The sequence below is a fragment of the Lonchura striata genome, chromosome 4A (assembly GCF_050655825.1).
Source record: "Lonchura striata isolate lonStrDom1 chromosome 4A, ASM5065582v1, whole genome shotgun sequence".
Lineage (NCBI taxonomy): Eukaryota > Metazoa > Chordata > Aves > Passeriformes > Estrildidae > Lonchura > Lonchura striata.
Genome location: NC_140742.1, coordinates 18727148 through 18753623, shown reverse-complemented (window position 1 = coordinate 18753623; position 26476 = coordinate 18727148). Strand labels below are relative to the sequence as shown.

Below are 26476 nucleotides of genomic sequence, written 5' to 3'. Positions count from 1 at the left end.
CCCCAGCAGAATGTCACTGCCCCATGGGGTCACGGGGCCGGGGAAAGTAGCTGCAAGATTCCCACCAAAAGGGGAAAAGGTTCCCCTTGGAGCCCCCAGAGCCGAAAGCAGGTCCCTGGGATGGGGAGCCCCTCTTCCCTGCTGCCAGGTGCTGGGAGTCAGGGAGGTGACAGGGGCACAGCACTGCTGTCCCACAGGGCCGGGCTCACACACTGCCTCAGTGGGCAGCTTGGACAAACACAGCCTGGTGGGGCTGGGGGATGTCCCCAGAGCCACCAGTGATGGGGGACAACCCCTCCCCTGCCCCCAGCCTGCTCTCTTGCTTTGGCAGAAGCCTTTTCCCCCGGAGCCCGAGCGGGGCCATTGGCAGCACCCAGGAGCTGGCAGCCAAGGGGTGCTGGGGGGGCCGGGGAGGGCGGGCCCGCTGCTTTAAGGGGGGTGGCTGTCACTCACAGAGCCCTTTTCTTTGCTGGAGAGCCGGGCAGGCACCCAGAGGGGAAGCCAGGGCGTGGGACCGCCTGGCAGGGAGGGCTCCGCGCACAGCGCCGAAGCAGCAGAGCCGCGGCCGCGGGAGCTGACCGAGTCCAGCACCATGGGTGAGTATGAGGCGAGGCTGGGGGCCAGCTGCAGAGCTGTTGCTGCTGTCTCTGGGGGCCTCATCCCAGAGCAGAGCCCACTGGAGCTCCCCTCTGGCACCGGTGAGCTCCTGGTGAGCCCGGTGTGCCCGTGCCGTGGGCGCTGCCGAGGGAGGATGCCCTGGCACGGCAAGGATGATGTTTTCTTTCCCAAGGCAGTTTTCTGTCCGTGCGCTCATGTGCTGTGTGTGGGGGCAGATGCCATCCTCACAGCCTGTCCCACCCCAGCCCTCACCACATGGACTGGAGCGGTGAGAGCTCCTCCTGGGGCTGGAGGAGCTGCGAGGTCCAGGCATGGCACTGAGCCTGTCACGGCTCGTGCCACTTGGATGCCAGCAGCCTTGGGAAAACGGAGGCACACCCCGTGCCTCGGTTTCCCTACTGATAAAGCAGAGCTAATACTCACCAGTGAACCCCTGGGGTATTGGGGTTCCTGGGGGTGCTCTGTTCCCAGGGGTGCCTTGTTCTGCCGGCCCCCTGCCACCTCCTCCTGTCTGCAGCACGTTGTTTGGTGCTGGCAGCAGCAGAGCCTGGGTACAAGGCCCAGGATTGTGAGGCACAAGGGATCTTTCTCCCCTCCTTTCCCCTCCCCAGCCTTCCCCCCTGCAGCTTCCCAAAGCAGAGGGGCTGTGGCAGGGAGCCTGCTGGGCCCTGTTGCATCCCGGGACTCACAGTCCCCTGGGAATGGAGCTCTCACTGCCCCTGAGTGGGCACCTCCCTGCCTTATCCCAGGTGGCCAAAAATCAAACCAGAAAAGGCAAGTTTGGCCCAGCGAGGGGCCAGACCCTGCGGGACCCAGTGAGGTTGGGAGCAGCACTGGGCAGGAGGAACGAGGCCCCCCTGGATCTGCTGGTCCAAGGCAAACAAGAGGGAGGGGTCTCAGCACTCCCCATAGCGCTGCCTTTGTTCCCTGTTTGCTCTTGGCGTGGGGCAGCCACTGGGCTGGCAGTGCCAGGACAATCCCCCATTGTCCTCGGTGCCACTGCGCAACCTTGCTCCCAGTGGGGAGGGCAGAGCTGGCCCGGACCCTACGGCTTTCTTGTCCTCTTGGGGAGGAGATAAGCACTGTGGGGTTTGTGGAGGGAGCGTGGGTTTGGTGTGGGTGCCTTTCTGCCATTCAAGGAAGAAATTCTATGCCCAGATGGGATGTGCCCAGGCAGCCACTGTGCCCTGGGCAGTGGGCTGCCAGAGCCCACGATGGGCAGCAGCTTCCCCAGGTGTCACACAGACAGGGCAGCAGCTTGTCCCAGCTTAGCTGGAGCCAAATGCTGGTGGGTGCAAACCCAGATGGCTGTCTGCCCCCAAAGCAGGCAGGACAGCAACTGGCTGGGCACCTCCAAACCCAGCCCACTGGGAAACTGAGCCCATGTTAGAAACTGGCTGGGCACCTCCAAACCCAGCCCACTGGGAAACTGAGCCCGTGTTAGAAACTGGCTGGGCACCTCCAAACCCAGCCCACTGGGAAACTGAGCCCATGTTAGAAACTGGCTGGGCACCTCCAAACCCAGCCCACTGGGAAACTGAGCCCATGTTAGAAACTGGCTGGGCACCTCCAAACCCAGCCCACTGGGAAACTGAGCCAACACTCCTGCACGTTAGAGCCCCAATGTGCAGAAGGAGCAGGTGCCCATGGCCTCACTGCTGAAAAAACCCAGCATTTAGGCACTCCAAACAGCACACCGCTGTGTGTCCTTGCTTTCCCTGCCCTCACGCTGGTCCTGGAGGACTGAACCTATTACACAAGTGCTGTCATTTGTGGAACTAGCACGGCTCCTTCCTACAAGCACGTCTGCCTACATAAAGGGGCGGCTGCAGCCCGAGCTGCCTGCAGGGTGCCAGGCAAGGGACGAGTGCTCAGGGTGCCACCTGGAAGTCCAGAGTGCTCAGGGTGTGTTCTGGCTCCTACTGTGCTGCCCCAAGCAGGGCCACCTTGCTGGATCTTCCCTGGGCTTTGTCTCTGTGGAGGTGCTGGGTTCCCCTCCATCTTCGATGGCAAAACAGAACTGCAGGCAGCTGGCATGGCCGCTGTGGTGGCAGTGGGGAGCCCATTAGCAGCTTGTTTGCCAGGTCCCACTGGCATTACGCTACATCACGCTCTATTTCCATCTGTTTGTCATGGGTCAGCATGGCTGGCTCCTCACAGCCCCTGTGCCCCACACTGCCACTATCCCTGGGCACCCTTCGGTGGGCTCCTGAGCTGCTTAGAGAGCTCTCAGAGGAGCTGCTGGGTTTGACTCTACAGCACTGCAATGGGTCATTGCTGGGGTTTTCTTTCAACCTGTTTCCCCCCTCCTGCCAGGCACCTTTCTCCCGCTGCGCTCGTGCTCCCGAGCTGCAGGCTCCAAGCAATCCTTGTCCCAGCAGTCCTGTCCCACCTCACCTCTTTTCTCCATAGGTTTACTCGAGTGCTGTGCCAGATGTCTCATTGGGGCACCCTTTGCTTCCTTGGTTGCCACTGGCCTGTGTTTCTTTGGGGTAGCGCTGTTTTGTGGCTGTGGGCACGAAGCCCTCACAGGCACAGAGCAGCTCATCGAGACCTACTTCTCCAAAAACTACCAGGACTATGAGTTTCTCATCGATGTGTAAGTACCCCTTGCACTGGGGCCCCTCACAGCTTTGTCCTGCTCTGTGCCAGGCTGAAGTGTCTGGCTGGGCTGGCCAGGGCCAGGCTCTCACCCAGGCGCCAGGGAGACCCCAAGCTGCCTTTGCCCATGGCTCCATGGCAGGGTCCAAGTGGCCACTTGTTTTATTTCACACCAGTTTTTATCTGAACCTTGCTAGGTGTCCTGGGTAGAGCTGGACCTCTGCACTGGGCAGGTATGGAGGATGTGGGGGTGTCATTGGCAGCCTTGCTCACCACGGCTTTGCCCCAGCTTGCTCCTCTTGTGGCTTCACCCTCTGTTTTGGTCCCCCTGGGGCAGCGTGGGGAGCGGAAGGGGCAGCGAGCAGGCTGCCACACACAGGGCTGAGCTCTCCGGCGGCGCCCCAGCCCCTGAGCACCCCTGCCCACTCCTCTTCCCCACAGCATCCACGGTTTTCAGTACTTCATCTATGGCACAGCTGCCTTCTTCTTCCTCTACGGAGCCCTGCTGCTGGCCGAAGGCTTCTACACCACCGGTGCCGTCCGGCAAATCTTTGGGGACTACAGGACCACCATCTGCGGCAAGGGCCTGAGCGCAACGGTAACTGGGGGCCCGAAAGGGAGGGGAGCGCGAGGCCCCCAGCGAGCTCACTCGTGGCAGCGGGTGTGTCATTGTTTGGGAAAGTGGCTAGGACATCCTGACAAGGTGATCTTAACCGGGGTTTGGCACCCCTTCGCGCGCCCCAGCGGGTTCACCGCGCCCGGTGCGGCCAAAGGGCAGGAGACTGCGGCCGGCCGGGTTTTGGGATACCCCAAAGGGAAGCACAGCCCTGCTGTCCTCCCCCAGGATTGCCGTGTTTCCTGGGGACAAAAGCAGCACAAATGGCTACGTTTAATGAAAGTACTTCATGTTTAAACATAGGCAGGGAAAATCCAAGCACCCCTGCAGTGCTGGCAGCTCAAAGCCCTGTGGCACCTGGTACTCCTGGGGTCGTCCGCTCCAGTGTGCTTGAGAACCATGACAAAGTGCTGGCAAAGGGATCCTGTGGCCTGGGGGAGCAGAGGGACACGGCTGTGGTTCCCTTGGGGGCTGGTTGGGATGGAACTATGGAGGGAGGGCAGGAGAGCCACGGTGACACGCCAAGGCAGCTTTTGTAGCTGCCCTCCCGCAGAGACCAAACCCTGCTTGGCCGTGGGCACGGTTACCCCTCCCCAAAAGGTAGCAGCCATCCTGCTGCTGCCAGTCACCCCCACACACACAGCCGGGCGTGAATCTGGGACTGGTGCTGCTCCTGTGAGCGGCAGGAGCCCCCAGCTTGGGCTGCTGTCCTGTGCTGCCTGCCGGGGGACACGCTGGGTCTGGCAGGTGGTGCAGAGCTGGGTGCAGGCAGCATCGCAGTGCCCCACCTGCCCCACGCCCTCCCCTGCCTGGGGAACCTCGCGCTCCCCTGTCCGCAGCCTCGGCCACTTGGTAACCACGGCTGTGCCCGGCTTTGTCCTGCCCCTTGCAGTTTGTGGGCATTACCTACGTCCTGACCATCATCTGGCTCCTGGTGTTCGCCTGCTCCGCGGTGCCCGTCTACATCTATTTTAACACTTGGACCACCTGCCAGTCCATTGGCAACCCCACCAAGACCTCGGCCAGCATTGGCACCCTGTGTGCGGATGCCAGGATGTACGGTGAGTGCCGGGTTCACCACCCAGGAGCCAGGGCTCAGGGCAGAGGAGAGGGGATGGAGGGCAGGGCCCAGGCACGTTGGGTGGGATAAAGCAGGGCAGGTACTGAAGAGCCCTGAAATGCTGGGGGGTGTGTGACAGGTGGCTGAGCAAGGGAGTCAGCTGTCAGCCACATCCCACTCACCTGGCTCCCACATCTCCACAGGTGTCCTGCCCTGGAATGCTTTCCCTGGCAAGGTGTGTGGCTCCAACCTGCTCTCCATCTGCAAGACCAGCGAGGTGAGACCTGCTACCTCATGTGTGCTCCCCTCAATGGGACGCCTGGGCTCTGGCCTCCCCAGGCAGCACAAGGGACCCCATGAGCTCACCCTCCTCTTCCCTTGCAGTTCCAGATGACTTTCCACCTCTTCATCGCAGCCTTCGTGGGGGCAGCTGCCACGCTGGTCTCACTGGTGAGTCAGTGCTCCCCCTGCCCAGCCGTTCTTCTCCGCCTGGCAAAGATGTGGGGGAAAAGGACAGCGAAGGTGGTGGGCATGGATGGGACAGAGCCTGTGCTCGTGTCGTTTTCTGGCACGTAAGTGCAGATGGTGAATCCAGGCCATAACGTAGAGGTGGCTGCAGGAGGGGATCTGGAGAGCCTTTAGCAGACCTCCAGGGAGAGGTCCTGCTGCCAAGCACTGAGTGCCCTGCCTTTCCCCTGCCTTTCCCCAGCTCTCCTCTCGCTTACACCAGCGACACAGTGCTGCGGGGCCCAGCGGTGCAGCGGGGCTGCGGGGCTCTGCGGGGCACTGCTCTCTGGGGGTGTGGGGCTGGGGGCTGCCCCCTCGCTCACTCTCCTCCCACCCACAGGTCACCTTCATCATCGCCACCACCTACAACTTCGCAGTCCTCAGGCTGATGGGCCGAGGCACCAAGTTCTAGCCCACGGGGCGGAGCGCAGCCAGACCAAATGCCCTTCTTTTGTCTAACCCCGAGGCTTTAACACTGCAGCCACCTGACACCAGGTCTCCTGCGTTAACTCTGCCTTCGCTGATGACTCCCCTCCTCTTCCTCCCTCGCATCCATTGTGCTGAGCGTGACCAGGAAGGAGAGCTTCCCACCAATGGACACCTCTTCATGCACTTTTCTCTCGCTGCTCATCTGTAACCGGTTCGCTCTAGAGCCAAGCCCATCAAAACCAGCCAGAGAAGAGGAGGGACTTTCTCCGGTGTCCCAATGTTGCCTAGGGATGAGCAAAAGCCTTCAAGTTCCTGGGAGGAAGAAATCCATGTAGGTTGCTCCATGAATAGCAAGAGGCTACCTAGAGAGAAAAGGAAGTTGGCCCAGTCCTGGTACCATTGCTAAAGACTCTCCTGGAGCTGTCTGCTGTCACCACCCATGGATGGAGAATAAGAGAAGGATTTTTTTCCCTTAGCAGAGAAAGATGAATTTAACCTAAATCGCCTGCTGCAGTCACAGCAAAGGGAGTTCAGGGCAAGGATCTTCCCAGTGTGGATAAGAGAGTGCTGATCCCAATGCTGATAAAGCCCTAACCCAGCTGCCCCTATTAAAGCCTAAAGGAGTTTGGTGTCGCTGTAGACAAGGGGGACTCTTGGCTTTACCCTCCAGGCAGCAGAGAGGCAGCAAATAGGTTTGACTGAGGAGGGACACCTCTGCATCAAGCCCTGGGAGTGTAAAGCCAGAGCCATCCCTCCGTAGGCAGGGGATAACCCTCAGGACCGCGTGCCTTGCCTGCCCTGCCAGTGCCCTTCACAATGGTGCTCTTCTCTGGGGTGACGTCTGCTTCTCTAACCTCCACTGTGCCAGAGAGCTCGGCTGGCTTCTCCCCCTTGTCAAATGTAACCGCCCCTCCTTCTGTCCCCCTCGTCCCCTCACTTTTTTCCTGCCAGTCAGGACAGCTGCCTTGTGCCTGCCCGGGTGGGAGTGACTGGCAGCATCTCGCTTCCAGGTGAACCCATGAAGGAATTGAGGAGGAAAGGAAAGGTGGTGGTTTGGGGGTCATGGGTTGCAAACACAGCCTGTCTCTGCAATCCAGATCCTTCCTGGTGCCAGTCTTTTCCCATGGAAAGGGGTAGGGGGGAAAGGGGTCGGGTGGAGACCTCTCCTCCATGACTGTTCTCCAGCTGGAGGAAAGCCCTCTGGCTGGGTAGCATGGATCTTTGGAAAACCAGACCTGCAGAAGTGCTGTTTCCAGTCCTCCCTGACAACTGGTGATTTTTGTTCTCCCTGCCTCTCTCCTTAGCACTAATCTTTGTGTTTATTTATTGGAGAAACTAATTTCAGTGGCAGACTGCAGCTCCATCTTGCATGTTTTTTTTTTTTTCCACGTCTGTATTGTTGTTATATATATTTTTAAGTGCTAGTTTCAGCAGGGGCAAGGATAAGGAGGCAGATCTGCTGAGCAGTGCATTTGAAGGATCCTTGCTGCCGGGAATGCTGAAATAGGTTGGCCAGGCTACCAACGCACAGGGGATGGGGAGGGGGGAGACGCCAGGAGGGGTGGCAGGGTGGGGAGAAACCAGTCAAGATCTGGAAATTCACATCAATGCTATCTCTCTTGGGGGTTTGCTGGGGTTTTTTTTCATATCCATTTAACAAAAAATAACCAGGTCTTTCTTCCTACCCTTGCCCCAGACCCCACACACGCACACACACAAACACACACACATACACATGCAAAAAGAGTTAATCAACTGAAAGTGTTTCCTTCATTTCTGATCTAGAATTTCAACTTTTTAACCAGCAATAAAAAGGAGCAAGTTTTTAAAAGACTTATCTTACAGGATGTATTTTATAAAAATTAAAGAAAATACATTAAAATTAAGAACATTCTGAACAAGATGTATGTCTGCCTGTCCATTTGTTGTGCTGGCTTTCCCACCTCCCGCCCCCACAAGAAAAGAAAGGGGAGGCTCTCCAGAGAAAGGAAGGCTGCAGAGGAGGTCTCAGAGGAGCAATACTTGCTGACCCATGTGTGGGCCAGTAGCCCCTGCAGGGCTCTGCCCACTCCAGCCACAATGTTCATAACTCTGACTTCAAAACCATTGTTCCCAGCTGGTGGGGGGGCCCTTAAAACCTCTTATTTATCTTCCAGCAACCCTGAGGAAAGCTGGGGTCTTGTAGCAGCTGCTTTCTTGTGTTTGGTACTGCTGCTGCCCTTTTAACACTCAGCCCACGTGCTGACAGCCTCTGCTATGTCTCCTCATGTAGCACAATAAAACCACAACAAAACTAACAGGACATCTCAAGGCAAGCTGGCTGGCACTAAGGCAGCATGTGTGGGATGAACATGTCCAGAACCATGCAGAGTGGGCGATTGTCTCGCTTGCAGAGAGCCCTGTGTGGAAAAGGATGGTCTTGTTTAGGCACAGAGGCACACTGGACTGTCACAGAGCCCTACATGTCCTGTCTGTGGCTCCACGGTGCCATTTGCTGCAGGATTGTTAACTGTGTGCATGGTGCTGGTGTGTGGGAGGGCATTGGCTACTGCTGTTCTGTCCCAGAAACCTGAGGTGCATCTTTCCACAGCAGCTGCTCAAAAATTATTGATTCAAATGTTGTTTCTCTTGGAAATTTCCCCAGGAGCTGTGCTTAAGGGTCTCCAGGGAGTGAGGTCACAGAGGGATGCTCCCAGCCCCATGGGTCTGTCCAAAAATGCAGATTTCAGGCATAGCCACATGCCCAGAAGTGGCAGGGTAGGACCTTCACTACTCTTCCTAAATGGCACTCTAGCCCAAATCCCACTCCCCCCGCTCTTCCCTGCTTCAGCCCCTTCCAAACAGGCAGCAAAATTGCCCATGCAGCCTGGCCATGGAAGGTTTAGCTCATGCACTGCTGCTGCCCCAGCTCAGTGGCACAGCCCAGCCTTGCCCTGGCTGACAGAAACCCATGGGGCTACAGCCAGCATCAACGGGGCCCTTTGTTCCCTGCGTTCCCAGATGCCATCACCCTCCTCTCCCCGTGCTGAAAGGGTCCTGTGTGTGCACAATCAGCCGCTGGGCAGGAGCGAGCTGGGGAACAAAACACCATCTCTTTCCCCAGGCAGAGGCTGCTGCCCCCCCGGCCGGGCTGCGGGCTGGGGACAGCAAGGGCGAGGTGGTGTGTGAGAGCGGCCAGCGAGGCCAGGGTGCTGGGCAAGGCCCAGGGCCAAAGGGCACATGTGGCTTCATCAGGTGTGCCCTTGGCCATGCTCCACTGTCACTCCACCTCGGGACATGGGACCTGCCCTCAGAGCTCCTTTCCTGGGCACCCAGCGCCCTCCAGGAGCTGGCCGAGAAAAGACAGGGAATAAACTGTGCCTCATACCAAACCCCATCTCTGCAAACCACCCCATCAGGAGAGCTCCAAGCAGGGCACCCAGTGCAATCGCCTGCTTTCCCTTGTCTAGCGGCTAAAATGTGTCTGTACTTTGCTCCTACAAAGGCTGGATCAGAGAAAGGGACCGTGGAGCAAGTGCCATGGGCTGGCTTGCTGGCAAGAAGGCGAGGCAGGTCCCATCCCTCCATCCTGTGCCCTGCCGCCCCGGGAGCCGGCCCTGTGGGCCTTGGGGAGAGGAAAAGAGAGGGGAGGGGATGGCGGCACCCAGGAGGTGCGGGTGATCACCAAGAGCCCCCAGCTCAGGCAGCCCCCAAGGGCGAAGGGCCGCCGGGCTGGTGACCACCTCCGCATCCCCGCTCCTGCGGGCGCGCATCCCCGTTCCTACGGGCACACATCCCCGCTCCTGCGGGAGCACATCCCCGCTCCTACGGGCACACATCCCCGCTCCTGCGGGCACACATCCCCGTTCCTGCGGGCACACATCCCCGCTCCTGCGGGAGCACATCCCCGTTCCTGCGGGCGCACATCCCCGCTCCTGCGGGCACGCATCCCCGGCCCTCCGGGAGCACATCCCCGCTCCTGCGGGAGCACATCCCCGCTCCTGCGGGCGCACATCCCCGCTCCTGCGGGAGCACATCCCCGCTCCTGCGGGAGCACATCCCCGCTCCTGCGGGAGCACATCCCCGCTCCTGCGGGAGCACATCCCCGGCCCTCCGGGCGCACATCCCCGTTCCTGCGGGCGCACATCCCCGCTCCTGCGGGCGCACATCCCCGCTCCTGCGGGAGCACATCCCCGCTCCTGCGGGCGCACATCCCCGCTCCTGCGGGAGCACATCCCCGCTCCTGCGGGCGCACATCCCCGGCCCTCCGGGAGCACATCCCCGCTCCTGCGGGAGCACATCCCCGCTCCTGCGGGCGCACATCCCCGCTCCTGCGGGAGCACATCCCCGCTCCTGCGGGCGCACACATCCCCGCTCCTGCGGCTCCTCCCCGCGGCCGGCGCACGCAGCGGCTCCTCGAGCAGCGAGGCAAGCGGCGGCGGGCCCGGTTCTCCCGCAGCGCTGCCCGGCCCCGGCTAATGGTGCTTCCTGGGGACCATTCCTCTGAGCCTCCGGAACACAGAGAGCCCACCAGGACACACCAAAAACACCACCAAAGGCTCACTTAGCACGGATTCGGACTCAGCCCTGGACAGGCTGTGTAGGATGATGCGCTGGTTTCAGCTAGAGCAGTTTTCTTCACAGCACAGAGCTGTGTTTTGGACAAGCCATGCCTGGCAAGCAGCTCTGCCTGCCAGGGCTGTGGCATGGTACTGACACCCACCTGCCCTGGCTAAAGTCCTCACCTGCACCTGATCAAGCACCCAGCTACTTTCTCTCCATCTCTGCATAGTCCAGCTCTGCCAGAAACTTCTGTCTAAAGATGAAGAGGGAAAGCCACAGAATCACAGAATGGCCTGGGTTCAAACGGACCTTAACAATCATCCAATTCTGACCTGCCACAGGACAACTTCTACTAGAGCAGGTTGCTCAGAGCTCCATTCTCCCGGGACTTCAACTCTTCCAGGCATGGGGCAGCCACAGCTTCTCCAAGCAACCTGTTCCAGGAGTCCTGTACCTGCACGTGGCCATGTGCATCAGCCCCCAGAGGACCCCAGGAAGGCATGAGGAAAGAACTGCTGCACCAGCCATGCAAGCACTGGGCCCAGGGACTACCCTGTCCATCCCCGATTGCTTTTGCATGAGCAATCACCTCAGCAGGCAATCCACCACTTCACAGATCAGCCCAAACTCCCTGTCAAGGGACTCCGACTCACCTGTGGCCTTCAGATAAGCACTGATGGAGCTGTCATCACCTCCCACGTGGGCAGTGCAGAGTGCTCCTTAGTCCAGAGAACACTCCAGTGCCCAAGTGTCAGAGCTGTCCTCAAACCTGTTTGGAATTGGAGCTTGGAGTCAGGTTCAGAGGCTCCTAAAGGGGCATCTTTAACTCTTTATTCATTCTGCTCAACCTCAACTTCACACAAGAATAGGCTGTATCCAGAGATCCCATGAATCTCCTCACAGTTTATTGCCTTAAAGAGCAGCCCCAGAGCTGAGGAGTAACTGCACTCAGGGAATGCCCCTGGTCACCAGAGAGCAGCCCCAGGGCATCTGCAGCCACCGGTGCTCCTCAGAGAATGGCTCTTGAGGAGAATCCAGTTTCCTTAGCCCACCACCAAGCAGTTGCATGGCCTTTCAGGGGCACTACCTGGCCCAGAGCAGCAGAATCCTCAAGAGGGCCATGGGGGAGAAAGATGAATGGAATCAGGACTCTCTTCACCCCTCCTCCTTTCCAAACACACTGGGATATGCTACAGCATCTGTCCCACGCAGAAGCAGCTCACTGTTTTCCCTCGGAAACACTCCTTTGTCCTCCAGGGATCCATCCTCTCCCCAGCCCATGATGAAACCTCCTGAGCACTCTGCCACAGCTTACAGTGGGAAACTGGGGAATGAGGCAATGGCCTCTCTATGGCTCCTGCCTCTGCCTGCACTTCCTTACAAACACCTCACACCAGGGGACTCAGCAGTTTCTGGTGCTTTCAGACAGACCCTTCGTGATGTGAGGCAGCCTCACTCAAACCCCACAACACCCCCAGGCCAGATTAATCTCCCACCAGTGTTGACTGTGTCTTCAGCTGCCTTTTGAAATGGCTGAAGTAGCTGGAGGACCCCAGATACTCCAGCCCACGTTTAAAATGCACGGTTTCCAAGGACTTTGAGCCCTACACTGACTCCTGGAATCATGGATAGTGCAAGCAGACCTGGGAGGAAAACAAACTAAAATGTTCTGCCAAAAGAAACAGCAGGCACAGGCTCTGCAACACAGATAAAGTCTCCCAAAATAAGCAGCCATTCTGGCAGGACAGCAAAAGAGAACAGTCCCCATATGCTGATTTCCTTCTCAGCATCCTATGGAAATCATGCCTGGTTAAAACCCCCTGGAGCCCGAGGAACCGGTTCCAAGATCACCGGAAGAATTCACAGGAAAGTACTGGGCTTGCTGCTGAGAGCCCAGGCTGAGAATTTAAGATGTAGTGACAGAAGGAAGCCATGTGGAATATTTCTGTTCTGGAATTGTTTTACGGTTCTATTGAAAAGACAAAACTGGTCACTGGATTCAGCTGTTGAGTTCTGATCCTTCAGCTCCTGGTCCAGGTAGGTACACAAAGGAATATCCCTCTGATCCCTCAGTGACTGCTCTCTACCAGATGCTGTAACTAATCAGTCCTCAAAACAAAAACTGACTTCAACATCGATAAACCAAGAAGGAAGCCACTTCCCAAACTCACTTGAATACATCCATGTTTTATTTGCTTAAATTAAGGTAGAATCTTGGTTTTACAATTCCAGTTCTGTAGCAATAGCAACAACCGCAGCAGCACGAGGGAACACAGGGGAAGGGATGGCTGTTGGTACTGAACTTGCAACAGAGTTCAAAATCCTGGCTCCTTTGGGAATTGTGCGTTTCATTTAAAATAAATTAAACAATTGAAATATATTATACTCTACCTTTAAAAAAAGAAAACCCACGTAAGCCTAGTATAATGGGGGGGGGTTAATATAAAAAACTAAATTATCCAATGTCTGTTAGAAATAAAAGGTGCTGTGTAACACGTGCACAATAAGGCTCTTGAGCTTTAGCTACTAGCATTGACACGCACAGGGTGCTGCAAACAACTGCACATGTGCTTCCTGCACTGTGGCATGCTGGATCTCCACCCTCTTCCACAGGAGGTGCCAGTCCTCACACAGATCCCAGGAGATCCACAGGAAAATGGCAGTTTCACCTGCAGGAAGCCCCCTCAGCAGTGTCACTGGCAGGGCTGGCCAGCACACAGAGGCTTGAGTCCGTCTGACCCTGAGCCCTGCACAAACCAGCTCCAGGGAATGAGCCTGTTCAGGGATGGGAACTGGAACCACAGGTCACAGAGCAGGGGTCCTTGAAGGAAATATCAAGCAGTGCTAATGAAGAAAAATCCAGAGGCCTCAGGAGGTCAGACACAGTTAAATAAACAGTATCAATAACATCCTGAAAAATCTCTCACCTAGAGGCAGAACCTCCTCTTTAAGGGAGCTGCCTAAATAACATTCACTCCCCATGAACACAACTGTTGAGGCCTGTTTAGAACTTAGATCCCCCTAAAGCATTAACACTCCAGTCCCTTCCACACACGGTTGCCCTGCAGACAAGGGCAAGATCTTGCTGGGTTACCCCAGAAGAAATGAGGAAAAATGCTCATGCTCTGCATTTTCAGAGACTCTGCTGTGATGGGGACGAGCTCACAGGGCAAACTGCCCTGCTCTAAAGCACAGCTTAAGGGAGGGTTGCTTGATTTGAGCTATAAAATTTACCATCCAGCAGCTGATCACAGTGGGAATCACCCGGCAGCCAGTGGATATGTGCTCAGGGCAGGCTCCTACATGCCTGGGGGCAGTCACAGCTTTGGCCAAATGCTTGCATGGGAGGTTGCAGGGCATGAGGTTTGAGCAGCAAAGACAGCAGTCAGCAAGCTCATCTCTGTTAAACAGCCAGCCTGGGACTAACACCTAGCAGAGGGCAGGAGATAGGAGCAAAGCCTGGCATCCCTTTTAGAAGGCTCATTGAGCTCCCCATGCCCATTTTTCAGCCACCTTGAACAGAGAAAGCAGTGCAGCTTTCTCCCCACCAGACTGAACACAGCAGTTAATCGAGCAGACGCTTGACCAGCCTATCACAGGAATTACAGATAAAACATTCTGGATTTCCTCTGAGGGATCAAGGGCCAGGCTGATGGCATGGGCTAACTGTGCCTGCAGCACCGTGCCTGACACAACACGTGAATGGTTCCATGCTGCAGCATTCAGATGGGAACATCCATGCTAGAGCAACTGAAGGCATGGCTGTGCCAGCTAATGAGGCACAGGGGTCACTGGTGCCAGACTGTGAGTGGGTTTAACAGCTGACCATGCATGAGGTCCCCAGCCACCTGCACACCTAGGAGACAGCCCACCCACCTGCCATCTGCTCTGCTAGAGCACATCACCTGAACACAGTGATTACTTGTGACACAAACCAGCTGAAGTGTCATACTCCAGTCTCCTGAGTAACCCTTTGACATGACCCAGCGAGCGGCCACATTGGTGTTTTTCACCCAGGGCTTCAAGGCTGAGCTTCCACAAGAGACAAGGAAACATGTATTAAACAACAAGCAGACAGTCTCTCCAACAAATAACACTCACACAAGACACAGAGGTGAGGAAAAAACAGAGCAGAAATAGGCAGCTATGAAGAAACAATACTGTCACATTCAAACACAGGCCCATGTCTCCTTCATATGTTGCTTCAGGTCAGAGCTCTAACAGTTCTCATCACAATTCAGCCTCAGGACACAATACACTTATCCCAAACAACAGACACGCATCTCAGCCACTCCAGTATTTGGCTTTCCTACAGTCACATGGGCCAGAGTCTTAATGACAGGTTTCGTTCTGTATGTTGAGTGGGATTTCCTTTGGCAGTATGGTCATGAGTGGGTCTAACATATTTTTTTATTTCAGGACTAAAATACTTCAGTGTCTAGATGCTCTCAGCTTTTCTCTGGAGGCAGTTCTTGGTACAGAACAAATCCCTATTGTCTTTAGGGAATTTAAAGGACTTTAACTCAGCCCTTTAAACCTGCTAAAACAGGCAGAGATGGAAGCAAGACTATGCTCACATGCTCTGTTAACAGCTCCCTCCTGCAGATACATGCTTTGTGCCTGAAAACTCCAGGCAGGATTCAGATGGTGAGGCTGCAGCTCCCCAGTGAGCAAACCTCCTCTTGTCCTTGTGGCCACTCTCCTCAGAGTGCCCCAGGGCTGCCCAGGTGTGTTTGATCCAGCCGCTGGCTGCTCCGAAGCAGCAGCCACTCTCAACAACAGGAAGAGCCCGACTTGGAGCTGGAGTTCAGGTCAATGGTGTGGCCCAGCATGCAGTGCTCCAGCTGCTCCTCCACTGCCAGCACCTGTCTCACGGCTTCCTCAAAGGCCACCGTCACATTGGTGTCATCCTTGGCACTAGTCTCCAGGTACGGATAGTTACCGTTTTCCATGCACCATGCCCGGGCCTCCTCTGTGCTCACTTGTCTCTCCAGTTTGTCTATCTTGTTGCCCAGGACTACAAATGGGAAGTGTTCAGGGTCCTTCACATCAGCATAATAGATAAACTCCTTCTGCCAGTTACTGAGGTTCTCAAAGCTCTGCCGGTCATCCACGCTGAAGGTCAGCAGGCAGCAGTCTGCTCCCCGGTAAAACGGCGTCCGCAGGCTCTTGAACCTCTCCTGTCCCGCAGTGTCCCAAATCTGGAGGGTCACAAAACGCCCGTCCACCTCCAGGTCCCGGTTCAAGAACTCCACCCCAATCGTGTGGAATGCCTGTGAGTCAAACTTGTTGGTGACGTACCGGTTCATGAGGGAGCTCTTCCCAACTCCACCATCTCCAAGGAGAATAACCTTTAGGAGCAAGGACTTCCCGCTCATTGCAGCAGGATGGAGGGGCAGGGTACCAAGGCAATCTGCAGGGTTCAGAAATAGTACCACTTGACTTGTGGGCTCTGCAGAAGAACAGAATATGGTATTTCCATCCCCATTTCTGAAGTTTTGTATATAGGAAATGATGCCTCTTTTCAGAGACATGGTATCATTCTAATCTCTTTTATGAGAGCGTTTAGAGCTAGGAACTGGACAAACTTGCAGGCACTCAAGTCCTTCATCAAGTCCAAATGGATACAGCACAGGACCCCTTTAAGTGCAAGGCAAAAACAACTGTTGAGAGTTTTGTATCAATTACACCACTTCTGGTGAAAACTCTGCATCAGAAAGCTTGTCCAGTTTTTCCAAACACATCACCACTTGGAACATCTCTCAGGGCCTACATCCTGTGAGGCTATCACAGAAACAGCAAAATCACCAGGGGTGGCCATCACCAGCCTTCCTTTCCACTGCACCATCACCAGCTAAATAATTTTCCTCTCTTACTTGCTCTACTGGAAGGATGTAATAGATGTGCAGATCTAATATCAATACAAGTAATTTGTCAAGCCAGTTCTTAATCACCCTGAGGATGCTGACTCACCTTGCCAGCGCAGCTGCGCGTGATCTCCATGACTCGGAAGGGGTTTCCCAGGCACAGGGACCAGCTGCTCTTTGCTGGCAATGCCTGTCACAGCCCAGTTTGCTTGGACTCAGCTGCAAGTTCATATTGCAACAGCCCAGACACCACAGGTTCCTTACTCAGCACCCTCAAGGCCAAGTGCCAGTGAATGCTCCCCCTCCCAGGAACACTCTGCAGGTTAGGGTAAAGGCCTGACATGGAGTAAGAGGTTTGTTGGGCTGCTGTACTGTACCTGCTCTGTTTCCAGGACTGTCCAGGGAACACCTTCCTCCAGTGAATCAGTCACTAAAAAACAAACATCAGTCAACAAGGTTACCAGAGCTGTCCTCGCTGCCTTTCAGTTTGTGATGCTGACTAAGAATGGAAGGACAACAGCAGAGCTCTAGGAACCTGCACATGCAGTACCAATAGCTGGAGTGAAGCAGCAAGAACAAAGCACTGAGGAGTTTCCCTTGTCCTGAGTGAAATGGAACAGAGCCCATTTCTGGCTAGGGCAGTGCCAGTACAAGGTGCATGCTGAACCCCAGGTAAGAACAGAACAAACTGAAGGAGCTCTGACATGAGAGCACAGGTGTGCAATCTGTGTCTTCCCTCAATCCAGGGGATGATAACAACTGTGATCTGCTTATCCTGCCTACTCACATACCCTGGAATCTGATTTGAGGATTGAACATGCATCTGAATCTACTAACCAGGAAATTGAGCCAGCTGGGAACAACCAGGCATGAAAAGACAAGGAGCTTGCTTACACCTGCTACCAACATTCCTGGGAAGGGTGGATGAGTAGTGCTTCTTAGTGATGACATCTCCAACCCACTGAAGCAGGAGTGTGTGGCACTGCTCAGATCAACACTCCTACTCCTTCCAGGACAAACCCTGCTTTCTGCCTTAACCTCAGGAGGCTCTGTTCAATCTTGATTCTGCTCTTTTTGCAGCCCTTCCAAACGGTACTTACCACAAAGCAAAAAGCAGAAACTTTTGCTTTAAGAGAGTTTCTGCAGTTTCTGCACTAAAGGCTCGCAAATTTCACTTCCCTGCACAGAAACACCTTAAACCAAGCACAGCTGAGCTAACCTGATGGGCTATTTGAGGAGCAGTGTGTGACCCAGTATTTTAAAGCAAAGACCAAAATGCAAATGTCAGAAGATACAAACAGGAACTGCAGCACAGGTCCCCACGGCTTAGGGGAAATCCCACCCTGTGAGCAGGTGAGCTGTTTAATACCCTTGTTTCTTTCCAAACCTTCCTGAGGAGTGTTTAAGACAATCACTGCTACCAAAGCCCCTCCTGGCACAGGCCATCAGCCCCGAGCAGAATGTCTGTTTAGAAATGCTCTGTTAGCAAGTGACTCTTTTAAAAAATGACTAATCGGTTATGTCGGGCTGCTCCAGAGCCTGCAGGACTCGGGAGCAGTACTCAGGTCAGCGCGCTGCCGGCAGCCGTGACACAGCCTTGACATCGCTGTCCCGTTGCGAGCTATTCCGGAGGCTGAACCCCACTGCAGCAGGGCGCCGGCACTGTGCGCAGGTACCAACAGCGGGGTGGGCACGCCGGCTCCGACTCCCCCCTGCTCCCCAGGCCCCGGCTCGGCGAGACCCTCCAGCGGGTCCCATCCCGCCCCCCGGGAGCGGCCGGGGAGGAGCCGCGGCCAAGGAGCGGCACCCGCGAGGGGCCCCCTCGGCACGGCCCGGGGTGAAGGGGCGGCTCTCCAGCCCCCCATCCGCAGGTGCCCCGGCCGGGGGCGGCGGCGCCGGGCCCGCCCTTACCTGGCCCTCGCCGCCCTCGGCCGCCGCCGCCGCCCGGCCCGCGGGGCGCAGGTGCCGCTCGGCCCCGCGCCTGCGCCGCGCACGCGCCGCCCGCCGGCCGGCAGGGCCCGCCCCCGGCCCTCGCGGTGCCGCGGTCGCTGTCCCGCGTGTCCTGACCGTGCCCCCTCACAGTCCTGCGTGTGCCCCCTGTGCCTCCTCATTCCCCTCACAGTCCTGCGTGTGCCCCCTGTGCCTCCTCACAGCCCTCACAGTCCTGCATTTCCCCCCTGTGCCTGCTCATTCCCCTCACAGTCCTGCGTGTGCCCCCTGTGCTTCCTCACGCCCCTCACAGTCCTGCATGTCCCCCCTGTGCCTGCTCATTCCCCTCACAGTCCTGCGTGTGCCCCCTGTGCCTGCTCATTCCCCTCACAGTCCTGCATTTCCCCCCTGTGCCTCCTCATTCCCCTCACAGTCCTGCATGTCCCCCCTGTGCCTGCTCATTCCCCTCACAGACCTGCGTGTCCCCCCTGTGCCTGCTCATTCCCCTCACAGTCCTGCGTGTGCCCCCTGTGCCTCCTCATTCCCCTCACAGTCCTGCATGTCCCCCCTGTTCCTCCTCATTCTCCTCAGAATCCTGTGTGCCCCCTGTGCCTCCTCATTCCCCTCACAGTCCTGCGTGTGCCCCCTGTGCCTCCTCATTCCCCTCACAGTCCTGCGTGTGCCCCCTGTGCCTCCTCACGCCCCTCACAGTCCTGCGTGTGCCCCCTGTGCCTCCTCATTCCCCTCACAGTCCTGCGTGTGCCCCCTGTGCCTCCTCACAGCCCTCACAGTCCCACATGTCCCCCCTGTGCCTCCTCATTCCCCTCACAGTCCTGCGTGTGCCCCCTGTGCCTCCTCATTCCCCTCACAGTCCTGCGTGTCCCCCCTGTGCCTCCTCATTCCCCTCACAGTCCTGCGTGTCCCCCCTGTGCCTCCTCATTCCCCTCACAGTCCCACCTGTGCCCCTTGGCTGCCCGCCTATCACTCCTTGAGCTCCCGTCCCCTCAGTGTCCCCCTGTGCCCCGAAGCCACTCACAGTCCCACCCGTCAACCCCCTCCACTGTCCCTGCACGTCCCCTCTGTGGCCCACAGCCCCGCACTGCTCACCCCCGGCACTCCCCTCACAGTCCTGCCTGTGCCCCCTCATTGCCTGCCCCTGTCACTCCTTTCATTGTCCCCCTGTCCCCACTTTGTCACTTCAGTGACAGCTGCCCGAAAGAGCAAGACTCCCCCACCCTCACAATCACCCACGGAACCAGGAGTGAGAATGCCTTTGAGGAGGTTTCCGGGGAAGAGCAGCTCATATAAACATTACATTGAAGGGGAAAATTGTGGCCAGCCTTGCCCAGACAGTGAGAGCAGAGGGAGAGGGAAACCAGACCCCCACGTGGCTGCAGAGAGGTTTTGGGGAGCAGCAGGCACTTGTGTGCTCCCCTGTGGTTGGCATCATCAACTTGTCTTCCTAGTAGTCCCTGGTGCTCACAGAGATACACCTTTGAAACTTAGGGACACACCTCACTGGGGCTGTAACATGCCTTGGACACCTTCTCCAGAAGGGAAGAGCAGGGACCTCTCGTATGGAAATCTGGGGCTTTTGGCCATCTGGATCCTGCATCAGCTCCGGGGCTGAGTGGGTGCCACCAAAGGGCATCAATTCCCTTCTCCCCCCGGGAAAGCATGAGATGGGAGGAGGATTTAAATTAAGCCAGGGATTATATTAATACTGGCCTCAGTGATCTGTCAGAAGAGATGGGGAACAAGGAAAGCCTAGCGGGGTGAGGAGGGGGAGGGCAGCACAAGGGCCCAAGGTTGAGGCTGTTGGCAGTAGGGGACCAGGGCAGCCTGGGGAAAATGGAGCTCCAGGGGTGTGCATTTGGGCCACCACTGTGCACAGCAGCACTAGGGCAGAAGTGCAGGATGCTGCTGGTACAAGTGGCAAACGCAGCCTGCACCACCCACTGGGAGATCTCTCCGAGCTGGTCCAGATCCCCATGCCAGCTCTATCAGGACCATGCATTGCTGGAGTGAGCATCTGAGCATGGCACACTTGCCCCTGCCAAGTTCCCTTTGTCTGGCAGCAGTTAAATCCTGTTATTTGCCAGTATTTATTGATTAGGGATCTGATTTAGCATGTAAGGGGTGAGCCTGGATTCTGAACAAGAAAGAGCCACCACGGCAAATCTTGCCAAGGCAAGAGAGGCATGATGCTCTGCTGCAGCGCTGTGCCATGCTCTGCCTTCCTGCACCACCCTGTCAGGCCTGGCAGACACCTAATCTTCAGGGGATGCTGCCTGCAGGGTTTAGGGAGAGCAGCACATCCCTACAGCTCAGCTAAAGATGCCACATGGCCAGTGACCCCAGCTGACCGTGCTCATGCTGGAGGGGCCCCTGTGTACCTCCAGGGTAATCTGTGGGTGCTGGCAGCTGTTGGAGTCACTTGCCTACCTGAGCAGGGATGTGCCTGGTCTGATTTGGCTCCTAGTGGCTGTGCAGTCTGGTTTTCTTGCTGAGCTGGATAACAACCTGTTTGGCATCTGCGGTGGACACCAGTTACCCACCAAGCTGCTCTAGCACTCCCTTCCTCAGCAGCATAGGGCAGGGAGAAAGTGAGATGGAAAAGAATTTGTGGATCAAGATAAAGGCAGATTAATAAAGCAAAAGTTGCATGCAGAAGCTAAGGAAATAAAAGGATTTATTCTCTATTTCCCATGAGCAGGTGATGCCCAGCTGCTTTCAGGCAAGTAGGCTTAAGCACTCATAGTGGTTGCCTTCTTGTGTCTCTACAGCAATTATATTGGCAGCCTTCTTAGGATTTCCTCCTCTTAACAGCTCTTTTCCCTCTCACGTCTCATACATGGGCTTTCTGCTTAAAGCTTCTTGTCTCCTTGCTTCTTGCCCTCCCCTGCTCAGGCAAGAAGAAACAAAGCACAGCACATGCAGCTGGGGCTCATTCTCCCTCTGACCAGGCCAGGAGGGGACTAACTTCTGGGGTGCCCCTGACAGCCAAGGCACTGGCTTATAGGCATGAGGAGGGACAGATATTTCATCAAAGTTCTGGAGCCAAGAAGGTGTTTTCTTCAAAGCTGGTGTTTTCATACCTGGATAATACATTGCTGCCAAGCTGCCAGAATGACACTGAGGCACTCTGAATCACATTCCTCCACACAGCCTGTGTGCACTGAACACCCTCTGCATCTCTGGAGACATCATCATTGTCTAGATCACTCTAGATGACCTCCAGCATTACTCAATTCTCTCAGGTGCTGGATGCCTTCACCTGTGCTGGTCCACTTTCCTGAGTAGTTCACAAGATCTTCCCTGAATACATATCTTGCCCTCACACTTGAGAGAAGCTACCTGCAGAGACTGTAAATTGCTGCCACAAACCCTCAGATTTTAATTAGTAGTTTTAAACAGCCCATGTAAGGGTGAGCAGGGACCTCATGAGCCTCCACAATAAAGCCACCCACAGCAGTCCTGGATAAGGAGAGGGAGATGTATTCCCTGATCCTCTCCACAAGGCAGCTCCCCCAGCAGAGCAAGGCCATCTGTGCCAGGGCAAAGCACAGAGCCATGGTTTGTACTAACATGTTCCCAAAGCCCAGCAAAGTAAAGAGATAAGAAATGCAGCCAACAAACACCGTGACCCAACAGGAGCTGCCTACTTAGTAACTACTATGGCTAAAGCACACTTAGCACAAGTTAAAGAATGGGCTTATCTGGGCATGACCTTGTGCTGGTGGGAACCCGCTGAGAGCAGCACTGCCCTGGCCCCATGGCCAGGATGGGACTTTGCCTGTGGGTCCTGGGCACCAGGGTAATTTGTCTGCAGATGGGAACATGGTCCAGGAGCCATGTGCTGGGTGAGCAGTACCAGGGCTGCGGGGGCTGCACTGGGGCAGGGACTGTGCAGGGCTCCTTCAGCATAAGAGGTTTTACTCCCCTGGCTCAGCTGCATCCCTGCCCAGAGAGGCTGCAGCCTGTGTGCGGCTGCTTGGCTCTCACTGCCAGCTCTGGGAGACAGGGTGAACAACGGGAAGCTGGTGCCAAGGTGAGGAGCCCTGATCCAGCTTCGACCCCCAGCCAGCCTGTGGTCACACAATGCTGCCAGCTCATGCCTCGATTAATTCATCACACATCCCGTGCTGCAGCTGGGGCTTGGGCCTCTGCTTTTGTTCCAGCCCCGGTGCACGGCTCTGCAGCTGCTTCTCCAAGGCATGTACCCAGCAGCAGCTCCAGTCCATGGCATCTGCTCTGAAACACTTTCCCTCACAGGAACCCCCTGAGCAGTCCTGCCACCCCTAGCCTTGGCCACCTCCATTTGTCCTGAGCCTACAGCTCTGAGCAAGTTGCCAGGTACCCCATCATCCATTTATCTCCCCAGAAAGGAGATCCATAGGTGGACTAAAGCTGGGGAAGATGCACCCTTCATTCCCCTCTACCTCACACAGCTCAACCTGCCCTAAAGAAGTGACCTGTGTTGCTTCTGTGAGCTGGTCTGAGGCAGTAGGGAGGGGGCCATGCCTGGGCTGCAGAGCTGCCTCTCAGACACAACGCTGCAGGCAGGGGCTTGTCCCAGCTTCAGTGCAACCACAGGCCTGGCACTGGCTGAGCCACACACCACTGCCCTCACCTCCCCGCCCATGCCCAGCTCTTCCCAAAAACCCCTTGGCTGGTTTTTAGGGACATGTTAAATGACAAGGTGGCAGAGCAGGTAATCACCATAGGAGGCAGCACCAGACATAGTTCTACCCTGATGTAGGTGCACAGACAGGATGGGCCTTTGGCAGACAGCACAAGGCATCTGTTGCAACATGCATATCTGCTGCCCATGGCTCCGGAGCTGGTCCCTGGAAAACCACAGAGGAGTCTGCCAGGCTGGGCAGGGCGGAGTTCAGCCTGTGCTGCCACGGGCTCTGCTCTGGGACCCACAGGAGCAGCATATGGCAGCAGGGGCAGAGGAGGGGGACAGGGGCCACATGGTATCCTGGCTGTCGCTTGGCAAGGAAAGTGCCTGAACAGAGGGACAGAGAGAAGCTGCTCCTGCTGCAGCTCTGGAGGTGCCTGTGCCCTGCCTGAAGGTGATTCTGGGGGGAGTGGCAAAGGAACATATTTCAAAGCTTGTACCCAGTTTGTACCCTGCATCCCACCCACCGTGCTGAGCTTGTACCCTGCACCATGCTGTGCCCAGCCTGGCATCAGGTTCCCTGTGGGCAGCAGGAGATTCCCATACAGGTTCACCCAGGCAGGTTTGGGGCTGTGATACCACAGGATACCACTAGCACTGGCAGTGGGGCACACAGGCTTGAGGACAGCAGTGTTCTGGCTGAGGACACTGATCTTTGCCAGACAGAGTGAGGTGACATTTCCTTACCCACAGTGGAAAGGCTTTGATTTTCTTTTGCCACCCCTTACATCATGAAGGTGCATGAGCAGTCTCAGGCACCCCTGGCAAACTCCTGCCAGCTGTGCCATGACTTGGGCATTGGGTGGATGCCTGCTGACATCACTGCCATGGGTTTGAGCCCCAGCTTCTTTTCCCCTCCACTTCCTGGGATGTCAAAACCCAGCTGTTGCCTGTGGAGAGGAATAAATCACGGAGAGGGGGCTATGCATCGGGAACAGGGGAACAAAATGGCTTTTCATGCCATAATCCTTTGTAATAAAACACCAGAGGCAAAAAAAAGATGATAAACAATGTCTCCTGTGTGAGCCAGCTGCTTCCTAAAATAAAGCGCTCCTCTGCTCCGTCAGCTGCCCCGGCTCGGGCGCAAGTGCGGGCGCCGCCGCAGACACCGGAGCCGCGTTCCCGCAGGAGCACATGCTGCCGCAGCTCCGGGCACGGCCCCTCCGGCCGCGGGAATCTGCAGAATGCAGCCGGGGGGCCAGAAGCGAGCCCTGAGTTCCGGCCGCTGCCAGGAGCGGGCCGGGAGCCCCCGAAGGGCTCGGCATCCCCGGCGCCTCGGGCTGCCGCCACCTGCGCCGGGGCCGCCGCAGCCCCGCAAATGCTGCGGGCTGCAGCGGCGCTCCGTGCGTGCTTTCCCGGCTCTGGTTAGAGCCAGGCGCTGCCAGGAGCCCGGTCCTGAGCAGGAAGCTCTGCGCGCTCCCGGTTCATCACTACTCACGCTGAGCCCTCCTTGGCAGGGGATGAGTAAGCTCCTGCTGGTAAACCAACCTCCAGGGCATTATTTCAGGAGCAGCGATAACTTTTACACTGCTGGGGAAAGTGAAGGGCTGTGCTGAGTGTGTGCAGCCCACAGGCCAGTTTCCCAGCACAGGTGTCCAAGGGTTTCTGGCTCACTGTGTGGGTGCAAAGGGACAGTGGCTTTTCCTCCCCAAGGCCATGGGAGTTCTTCAGCACAGTGCTCCTCCCCACAGGACAGCTTGTCTGTCCATCCTTCCCCTGTCACTAAGTGGCCCCATCACACACAGCTCTCACACGCCATGGTAGCCTACTATCAACTCCTTTGCCAAAGGACTGTGGTCACTAGCCCACACAACACTTTCATTTCCCCACTATTGCTCCTCCTCTTCTGCCTTCCTCTTTTGCAGCCACATGCTTTCCTCTTTAACTATCCCCATGTACAGAGCCTCCCCAAGCACTCCCAGCAGAGATTTCCCCTGGCAGCTCCTGCTTGCTGCCCCTTGTTCCCATCTCAGCCTCAGGCACCATGGGGAGGTTTGAGCTCTGTGCTTGGCAATGTGTCTGGGCAGGCAGCAGAGACCTGGCAGGAAAAGGCCAGCCCAAGTGACACAGAGGTGGTGGCATGTTTTCCCCAGGGATGCAGGGAACAGGGAGATGGGGGTGAGCAGGATCCACCCATTGGAGAGCTGCATCATTCACCTGTCTGTGCAGCCTGGCTTCACCTTATCCTGTTTGCTCTGGTGCCAAACACATACCTGCTAAAGGAGGTTTGCTCAGACCATCTGCAGTTCAGGTTGAAGTTGGCAATTTCCTGCCAAGAGCTGCCTTAAGCCTTGATCACTGAGTGATCTTGGCTCTCACCACTTTCTGCCACAGTTCTGGGGGCTGCCAGATGTCGAGTGACAAAGGGAAAACCCTGGCTGCCAAGAGTGCAAAAGCCTCCCTTGCCCTGGGTGAGTTCTGCTACAAAGCAGTGTGGTGCTGTGGGACATCGGGAAGGTGCCACAGACTGGCAGGGAGCTGTGGGACACAGGGGAGCCCAGTACAGGGCAATGTACAGGCTGACTCAGGCATCTCCTGCCAGAGATGGGGTTATGATCCTCCACATATGTGTGTTGGGCCAAATCCTCTCCTGTCTGAGTCAGAGGGGATGGAACAGTGGTGTCGGAGTCCAGGACATCCCTCTGGCTGCCCTGGCTGTCTCGAGACCCTGGCATGAAGTCAAAAACATCTGTGGCTTCAATATTAGCCTGTGGAAAAAGCTGTCAATTTTGTATGAGGAATTACAAGCCGCAAGGGTTTGAGTAGTGTGATATTTGAGTTAACACAGGGTGAAACAGTAGAATTTTGGGATTTTTAGAATGGGGTTCAAGGGGGTACAAGATGGAGGAATTTGAGCATGTCCTAGCCTTCTTCTCCTTTGTCTTGTCCTCCATGTCTTGCTGTGATGGTGACACTTTTCTATTGGCTTAAGGTAGAGACACCCTGTCAAACACAGATGTTAGATATTGGTGCATTGTTACAAACAGACTATAGGTAACTTTTGATATAAAAGATAACACCACCTGACAGGGCAGGGCAAAATGCTATGGACTCCTTGCTAGCCAGAGCTCAGCAGGTCAGAGAAAGAATGTTATAGATAAGAAGAAATAAACAACCTTGAAAGCGCAATCAGAAGCATTCCAGGCTCCTTCTCTGGCTGCTTGGACTAGAGAAGCAAAGACTCTTTATGACCTTGGGGTCACCCGGACCTTCAGAACCCTGAGAGAAAGTGACACAGTGGCAGGGACAGACACCCATCCCAGCCACAAGCCCTGATCTGAATTCACCTCATGCTGCTGGTCACCAGGTATTTGCCCGAATTCCTCCTGATGGTGACTCATCCTTCTCCTCCCTCCTGTGCACTGAGGCCACAGCTCACCATCTCATTGAGCATGGGAGGAAACCACCCAGAAGCAGCAGGATGGGCCCCAGATGGGAGAGGCATGGATTATACTCTCCTGGCATTGCCAAGAGGGGCTGCCATGAGTAACTCACCTGGTGCCCAGCGAGGGAAGGGTCATAGAGCCCTGTCAGGAAGGCCCAGCCCCTGGGATGGCATCCTCTGTGTGTGGGTGCCTGCTGGGGCAGTCCCACATTTCTAGGGGACATCAATCTGGCAG

The 26476-nt window shown here is 56.2% G+C and overlaps 2 protein-coding genes and 1 long non-coding RNA gene across 6 annotated transcripts; 2 read left to right on the top strand and 1 right to left on the bottom strand.

The window, feature by feature from the left end:
- The first annotated feature begins 436 nt into the window (after nucleotides 1-436).
- PLP1 (proteolipid protein 1) lies at nucleotides 437-7734 on the top strand. Of its 2 annotated transcripts, none has more exons than XM_021534490.3 (7): nucleotides 437-596; nucleotides 3031-3217; nucleotides 3661-3817; nucleotides 4728-4896; nucleotides 5099-5172; nucleotides 5280-5345; nucleotides 5743-7734. In XM_021534490.3, exons 1-7 carry the CDS (start codon nucleotides 593-595, stop codon nucleotides 5812-5814), a joined length of 729 nt encoding a protein of 242 aa, XP_021390165.1. In that variant the 5' UTR covers nucleotides 437-592; the 3' UTR covers nucleotides 5815-7734. The 2 variants fall into 2 exon arrangements, with proteins under 2 accessions (XP_021390165.1, XP_021390164.1); XM_021534489.3 differs by having other exon boundaries at nucleotides 453-596; nucleotides 3661-3922.
- Nucleotides 7735-12540: 4806 nt separating this feature from the next.
- RAB9B (RAB9B, member RAS oncogene family) lies at nucleotides 12541-18230 on the bottom strand. 3 transcript variants are annotated; one of them, XM_021534485.3, is made up of 3 exons: nucleotides 18152-18230; nucleotides 16618-16670; nucleotides 12541-15786 (listed from the first exon to the last, which is right to left on the bottom strand). In XM_021534485.3, the coding sequence occupies exon 3, from the start codon at nucleotides 15749-15751 to the stop codon at nucleotides 15146-15148; it is 606 nt and encodes a 201-aa protein (XP_021390160.1). In that variant the 5' UTR covers nucleotides 15752-15786; nucleotides 16618-16670; nucleotides 18152-18230; the 3' UTR covers nucleotides 12541-15145. The 3 variants fall into 3 exon arrangements, with proteins under 3 accessions (XP_021390160.1, XP_085426630.1, XP_021390161.1); XM_085570504.1 differs by having other exon boundaries at nucleotides 12541-16013; nucleotides 18152-18225; XM_021534486.3 differs by having other exon boundaries at nucleotides 12541-15825; nucleotides 18152-18225.
- LOC146763306 (uncharacterized) lies at nucleotides 16551-18159 on the top strand. The gene is made up of 3 exons (XR_014952405.1): nucleotides 16551-17332; nucleotides 17428-17593; nucleotides 17777-18159. It is a non-coding gene; the product is annotated as an uncharacterized LOC146763306 (long non-coding RNA).
- Nucleotides 18231-26476: the final 8246 nt, after the last annotated feature.

Excerpts from the sequence above, each read along its gene's own strand:
- PLP1 (XM_021534489.3), top strand. Across the intron at positions 3,218-3,660 it reads TATGAGTTTCTCATCGATGT|CATCCACGGTTTTCAGTACT; the intron begins GTAAGTACCCCT and ends TCTTCCCCACAG. Across the intron at positions 5,346-5,742 it reads CTGCCACGCTGGTCTCACTG|GTCACCTTCATCATCGCCAC; the intron begins GTGAGTCAGTGC and ends TCCCACCCACAG.
- RAB9B (XM_085570504.1), bottom strand. The coding sequence starts at position 15,907 with ATGTCTCTGAAAAGAGGCATCATTTCCTATATACAAAACTTCAGAAAT.